Source organism: Sinocyclocheilus rhinocerous, unplaced genomic scaffold, assembly GCF_001515625.1.
Source record: "Sinocyclocheilus rhinocerous isolate Xijiao unplaced genomic scaffold, SAMN03320098_v1.1 scaffold686, whole genome shotgun sequence".
Classification (NCBI taxonomy): domain Eukaryota; kingdom Metazoa; phylum Chordata; class Actinopteri; order Cypriniformes; family Cyprinidae; genus Sinocyclocheilus; species Sinocyclocheilus rhinocerous.
In genome coordinates, this window is record NW_015647963.1 from 144,483 (window position 1) to 151,918 (window position 7,436).

At 39.1% G+C, this 7,436-nt stretch overlaps 1 protein-coding gene across 1 annotated transcript in view; it reads right to left on the reverse strand.

Annotated features, from left to right (window-relative positions):
• LOC107709510 (collagen alpha-1(XXIV) chain-like) overlaps positions 1 to 7,436 on the reverse strand; it is a 125,639-nt gene that overhangs the window by 28,282 nt on the left and 89,921 nt on the right. The window contains exons 35-43 of the mRNA XM_016514004.1: positions 7,026 to 7,133; positions 6,582 to 6,635; positions 6,163 to 6,270; positions 5,151 to 5,204; positions 4,883 to 4,936; positions 4,686 to 4,742; positions 4,529 to 4,582; positions 2,321 to 2,374; positions 1,845 to 1,898 (exon numbers count right to left, since the gene is read on the reverse strand). Of these exons, the coding sequence (XP_016369490.1) occupies positions 1,845 to 1,898; positions 2,321 to 2,374; positions 4,529 to 4,582; positions 4,686 to 4,742; positions 4,883 to 4,936; positions 5,151 to 5,204; positions 6,163 to 6,270; positions 6,582 to 6,635; positions 7,026 to 7,133 (597 nt within the window). The remainder of the gene's footprint in view (positions 1 to 1,844; positions 1,899 to 2,320; positions 2,375 to 4,528; positions 4,583 to 4,685; positions 4,743 to 4,882; positions 4,937 to 5,150; positions 5,205 to 6,162; positions 6,271 to 6,581; positions 6,636 to 7,025; positions 7,134 to 7,436) is intronic.

Below are 7,436 nucleotides of genomic sequence, written 5' to 3' on the forward strand. Positions count from 1 at the left end.
ACAGTAATACAATCTTTCATAGACGTGTTTAAACGCAATAAATATAAGAAACACATTATTGAATGCTTTTTACTTTTGCATTCTAGATTGATATGTTAAGTGGCAAAACATTGAAACTACTTTTCTTACGTTATCACAAACATTCTAAATTAAAACTTACCACTGACAGAAACAGTCAGCTCTACTGCCTTTTCTTTTGCATTTACATTTTTATTACAAGCAATCCTGCGGTTCATAAATAACTTTTTCTTGCCTCCACGATTGCCTTGTTTATCTAAAAGTGCTCCTTTCCTTTAAACCCAGCCAAAAAGCCAAAAAGTTGACTGTGAAATAGGACTGCACGATTATGACAAAAATCATAGTTGTCGATTATTCCCTTGAAATTGTAATTGCGATTATTAATTACGATTATCACATTTGACATTGAATGATGTTTATAACATTGTTTGAAGCAACCGCATGCCATATTTTTAAATGAAAATAAACAAGCTGAAAACACTCTAACTGAAAAACCTTTATTGCTTTTCTATAGTATTAAACCTCAAATGTCAACTATACATTGGATTGGTTTCTTCTTTAAATAAGAAAAAAGTTAAAATATGCATGATATTATAATGTTTTACTAACACTAAAATTAAAACAATGGAAAGATAACATTAAGAAAACTTGTAGAAAGAGAAGAACGTAGAAAGAAAAAAAAAACATATCTTAAGCATGCAGAATAACATAAGTGGACTTTGAACGATTAATTGCCGTTTTGACCGATTACGTAATTGTGGCATCCGTAATCGCGATCAGAAATTCGATTAATTGTGCAGCCCTACTACAGAGGCGACCTGCCATTGACTTCTGTTGTTTTTAAATAAAACTATTTGTTTGCTCCAGTCTGACCCTAAACTTTTGCCATTTTTAGATTTATAAAACATTAGAATACTGCTTACTGAATTTAATTGCTTTATACTATTTTTTTTAACTATGTGAAACAGCATGCACTATGAAAAGATTTCAAATGTAAAAAATGCTACGTTGTTGTCACATGACCTCGCTACATTGCATCCTTAATTCTTCTCGAAAATATATAGTGCTATTTTGCATTTTAGCGCAATTTAAGGGTAAAGATGTGTTTACTTCTGGCAGATTGCCAAAATAACGAGTCAAGAAAAATTAACAATTGCAGTTGATATTACAAACACTGAAAACTGAAGAGAAACAACATCATACCAGGATTATTACAGTCAAATAAAACTAAAACCATAAAAATATTTTTATTCAAAATAAAATTTGACTGAAATAAAATTTGATATTTAAAATAGCCCTCGAACTTATTTTATTTTAGCTAGTTGCCAAGCCAACATTTCTCATTTTTTATTTAGTGTAATGTGATATACTAAAATAACAAATTATAAAATTTTATAAAAACAATACAGTAATATATAAAAATAACAAAAACACACAACGAAATTACTAAAACTTGAACTAAAATTAAAATGGACACAGAAAATATAATTCAGTTTGTTTATTTAATTTCAAGTAACAAAATTTTTTTTTTTTTTAATGGTATAATTTTAGTTTTAACTATAATAAACCTGTATCAGCTCATCCAGAAAAATACAGAAAAATGACAAACTGCACACAGTATAAAAAAAAACAAAAAACCTTGCTACGTGTACTGCGTTAAGCTAACTGACACTTGTTATAGCACTTGCATATCATTGCTCTCTTGTTGATTTTGATTGCTTCCATTGTCCTCATTTGTCAAACAAGCGTCTGCTAAATGACTAAATGTAATGTACATGTACTACCTATTGCAGAAATAGTATGCTAACACTTATACACACACAAACCTGAACTCCCTTCTCGCCCTTGGGTCCTGCTTCACCAGGAAGCCCAGGAGATCCCTGGGGTGGGGGAAAAATTAAAAGATTGTATTTTAATTTCATTATGCAAGCAGACACTTCAGTGTGACGTTCCTCTGGCCCAGAGACGTGTGGCCAGAGTCCAAAATTAACCAGAGAAAAAAACTGCAAACATTGGCTTAGGTACATCAAATTTTCCGGTAACTTAATTGGAAAAGTTATGCAACAAAAAGCTCTGCTCCAAATCCTTGTGAGCCCCTACCTAGACAGCATTTTTAGGCATCATAGGGTGTAACTTCTGATGCAAAGACATGCATCAAACACATACAACATGCTAAGGTCGAACTCTGTTGTCAGATGAATTTCCAGTGCACTACTTGCATGATGCACTGGTTGCTGTCTATGTAGGTAGACAGCAGCAGTTTTGGATCAGAGCTGCAGTGTTGGTCAAACATCAGACTTACAGGAGATCCCTGCTGACCAATCGCTCCACGGGTGCCTGTGACCCCTACGTGACCCTAAAACACACACACACACACACATTACTGCAGCGTTGACATAACAAATATGAATGTGAGTGTCGACTGTTTGTGATGAAAACAGGCCTACAGTGCTGCAGGATCCAGAACAGTTCAATCTAGATCACAGAAAACATCTTAAAAACAATCAGCAAAAGAACGTAACCGGAGTCTCCAGTGCTCAGAAAAGACGCTGTTATGCTGTTGCTAAGGTATTTCGAGTATTTTTTATCATGTTGCTATGTGGTTGCTACAGTGTTGCTATGCAGTTTCTCATCATGTTGCTGTGGAGTTGCTAGGGTGTTGCTATGCAGTTTCCAAGGTGCTGAGTGGTTGCTAGGTTGTTGCTATGGAGTTTCTAATCATGTTGCTTTGTGGTTGCTATGAAGTTTCTGATCGTGTTGCTAGGGTGTTGCTATGCAGTTTCCAAGGTGCTTGAGTGGTTTTATCATGTTGCTGAGTGGTTGGCTAGGTTGTTGCTATGGAGTTTCTAATCATGTTGCTTTGTGGCTGCTATGAAGTTTCTGATCGTGTTGCTGTGGAGTTGCTAGGGTGTTGCTATGCAGTTTCCAAGGTGCTTGAGTGGTTTTATCATGTTGCTGAGTGGTTGCTAGGGTGTTGCTATGCAGTTTCTAAACATGTTGCTTTGTGGTTGCTAGGGTGTTGCTATGCAGTTTCTGATCATGTTGCTGTGGAGTTGCTAGGGTGTTGCTATGCAGTTTCCAAGGTGCTTGAGTGGTTTTATCATGTTGCTGAGTGGTTGCTAGGGTGTTGCTATGCAGTTTCTAAACATGTTGCTTTGTGGTTGCTAGGGTGTTGCTATGCAGTTTCTGATCATGTTGCTAGGGTGTTGCTATGCAGTTTCTGAAGTGTTCCGAGTGAATTATATCATGATGCTGTGTGGTTGTTAGTGTGTTGCTATGCAGTTTCTGGGGTGCTCTGAGTCATTTTTATCATGTTGCTGTGGTTGCTAGGGTGTTGCTATGCAGTTTCTCATCATGTTGCTGTGTGGTTGCTAGAGTGTTGCTACGCAGTTTCTGAGGTGTTCCGAGTGGTTTTTATCATGTTGCTATGTGGTTGCTAGGGTGTTGCTATGCAGTTTCTGATCATGTTGCAGTGGAATTGCTAGGGTGTTGCTATGCAGTTTCCATGTTGCTGAGTGGTTGCTAGGGTGTTGCTATGCAGTTTCTGATCATGTTGCAGTGGAATTGCTAGGGTGTTGCTATGCAGTTTCCAAGGTGCTTGAGTGGTTTTATCATGTTGCTGAATGGTTGCTAGGGTGTTGCTATGCAGTTTTTGATCATGTTGCTTTGTGGTTGCTGGGGTGTCGCTATGCAGTTTCTGAAGTGTTCCGAGTGAATTTTATCATGTTGCTTTGTGGTTGTTAGTGTGTTGCTATGCAATTTCTGGGGTGTTCTGAGTGGTTTTTATCATGTTGCTGTGGTTGCTAGGTTGTTGTCATGCTGTTTCTCATCATGTTGCTGTGTGGTTGCCAAGGTGTTGCTACGCAGTTTCTGAGGTGTTCCGAGTGGTTTTTTATCATGTTGCTATGTGGTTTCTAGGGTGTTGCTATGCAGTTTCTGATCATGTTGCTGTGTGTTTGCTAAGGTTTTGCTATGCGTGGAATTGCTAGGGTGTTGCTATGCAGTTTCCATGTTGCTGAGTGGTTGCTAGGGTGTTGCTATGCAGTTTTTGATCATGTTGCTTTGTGGTTGCTGGGGTGTCGCTATGCAATTTCTGAAGTGTTCCGAGTGAATTTTATCATGTTGCTTTGTGGTTGTTAGTGTGTTGCTATGCAATTTCTGGGGTGTTCTGAGTGGTTTTTATCATGTTGCTGTGGTTGCTAGGTTGTTGTCATGCTGTTTCTCATCATGTTGCTGTGTGGTTGCCAAGGTGTTGCTACGCAGTTTCTGAGGTGTTCCGAGTGGTTTTTTATCATGTTGCTATGTGGTTTCTAGGGTGTTGCTATGCAGTTTCTGATCATGATGCTGTGTGTTTGCTAAGGTTTTGCTATGCAGTTTTTGATTATGTTGCTGTGTCGTTGCTAGGGTGTTGCTGTGCAGTTTATGAGGTGTTCTGAGTGGTAGTTAAGCTAGTTAGTGAAGAGGAATGATTTTTACAAAGCATGAAATTCCTCCTTACAGAGAGACTAACCTGATATCCATCATCTCCTGGTTCCCCACGTTCTCCTTTCTCTCCTGAAGAGCCCTATATGCACACAAACATTGATATGTTGTCTTACTTCTTCAATTAAGTGATGTCAGTCAAGGTGTTGGACAAAAACAGGAAGTTAAAGGAAATTAAGACCTACTGGTTCACCTAAGGGCCCTGGTGGTCCTTCCGTTTTACTGTCTTCTCCTGGATAACCCTGAAAAATCAGTCAAACTCGGAATCTAACACTATTCTTTCACTCTTTTTCACATATTTGCATACATTGCATAATAATTTAACACATATATGACATTTAGACTGAGATTGTCATTTAAAGATCAAAATATGTTGTATAACCTTTTCTCCCTTTGGTCCCGGGGGGCCTGCTGGACCTGGCTTGCCAGTGTGACCCTATGGTTAAAGAAAATAGAGAAGAAAGATAAAAAAATAGATAATTTCCTTGTCTAATCCAAAATAATATTATTTTGTGAATAGCTATAGACCAGCTAGGTTGAATAATCGGAATCTCAAAACTTTCAAACTTTAACTTTCAAAACTTTCTGCAAATGTGAGTGTGATTTTGTAAGCATTCATAAGTGCATATATTTGTATGCATGAAACTCACTGTGTAACCTTGAAGTCCCGGCTCTCCCTGAGGTCCCATAACTCCTGGTCGACCCTGAAATGTAATGAACAAAAAACACACACACGTAAGTTAGCTTGTGTTTTGTAGTGTACTCGTCGTACCTCAACAAATAACCTTCTAAAAATAACCTGAGTTTCCTGTGCTGAAAAACACATTATTGGATGGAGTCTTAAAAAATGACTCCTGCTGCTCATCCCATTATGGCTTCTTGGAAAACCATTTGCTTATGAAAACAAGACGCTAAGTTTCCCTAACTACACTTGTTTTTACATTTCATCGATGCCGTTAAATCCTGAGGGAAAAGCAGGGGCAAAAAAAATAGCAATCCCAGACATTTTCTCTGTTTATAAAATCCAGCCTAAAACTACCAAATCAGTAGGCGCTTAACTGCATTGTACAAGAAAAGCGGATTAGTCCCTAGTATCTCTAATGGCATTAGTGTAAATCCCATCAAAATGCTTTGGTTCAATTCCAAATCCCGCTAATGTTTACACATGCCTTAACTGAGCCAGTAAAAGCAGTGAGTTTGAGGGTAAAATTCGTTCTCAGCATGTTAGCAAATTATCACGCTCTTGTCAGCTCATACAGAAACAATAGTTCATTTTTTAAATACCTAATTACTTTTACTAACAAAACTATCCACTAACATGTCTGAACCAATCACACATTTGTACTGTAGTTGTGTAGCAAAAAGGCAACAATTATTCACATAATACATTACTATCTAGGGCTCCCCTAGTGGTGCAATCATATGTAGCAGCATAATGTTGAGGTTGTGGGTTCAAGCTTCAGAATAGGCCCGAATTTCTCCTTGTTAACAAATTCAGTGCATCCATTTCTCTCATTCGGACTGTTTCGTTTGGCACTGCTATTGCAGTCGCTTTGTGATGGTGATGGTGAAGTTACTGCTTAATCGTCTTTGGGATTTGCACAGCCATTTCTCAACATTAGAAAGAGTGAAGGGATGCGTTAAAAGAGAAAGCACACTAACTGCGGGTCCTCTGGTTCCACGAGCACCTTTGAGTCCTCTCTCCCCTGTCTGTCCGATTTCGCCAGGTGAGCCCATCTCTCCCAAGTGACCCGGCAACCCTTTTTCACCCTACCAAAAAGGAAGATGGAAATATCAAAGGGCAGGACTGGTTTAAATTGTTTACAAGCGAGAATGACAAGAAAAATGTGACTGTATTGTGAAAATACAGAGCAGAATGTGTCCCAAACAAGCCAAGGCGAAGAAGAATACCACAGGGCTCTATTCTAGGTCCGTTTTATTTCTGACACAATACTGCAGATTGTAAAGACTTCTGTTTCCACCCTTGTGCTATTAAAATGAAATGGTCCCATATATTGTTTTAATGCAATTTAATTCAATTTAGTTGCCATAATTGTTTTTGATTCACAAATTTTGGTTACCTTCTTTCCTGGACGTCCACGGTTGCCGGGCAGACCTTGTTTGCCCTCAGGTCCCTGATGAAGAAACGAATGCTTTAACTTCACATTGTCAGTACAAATTTCAGACAAAATACACTTGCATTATGTAAAGAGCTGTTTGGAGAGATTTTGTCCATTACACACAACTAAATGGCACAAATGCATTAAGTGACATGACATGTGGCCAAGTATGGTGACTCATACTTGGAATTAGTGCTCTGCATTTAACCCATCCAAAGTGCACACACACAGCAGTGAACACACACCCGGAGCAGTGGGCAGCCATTTAACACTCCCCCCACCTACAATCCCTGCCGGTACGAGACTCGAACCCGCAACCTTTGGGTTACAAGTCCGACTCTCTAACCATTAGGCCACGACTTCCCTATTACATTAGATTCATTCCGTCACTCTTTCGTGACTCACCGGGAAGCCTTTTTCCCCAGGATTTCCAGGAGGTCCTAGTGGGCCAGAGTCACCAATCTCACCCCTTTCTCCGGCTTCTCCCATTGGTCCACGGTCACCTGGCTCACCCTAGGAAGTAATAACAGAATTTAAAAAAAAAATTTTCCCCCAAAATTTTGTTTTGGTTCCGGTACAATGGTTTTGGGAATCAACACAATACGATGTTGACAATGTGTACTAGGGGTTGCACCGACTAATCGACTAGTCGACTTCAATGCTCTGCCATGACGCTTTAAGCTTGACGTCGACTAGTCGCTGGTCCTATAGAGGGCGCAACAGGATAGCGCAACAGGCTTTGAAGGACTTCCACATTTACGCCCCGTTTCCAAACAGTTCAAATGACAAATAAATGCAATAAATGCACGCGCTCCA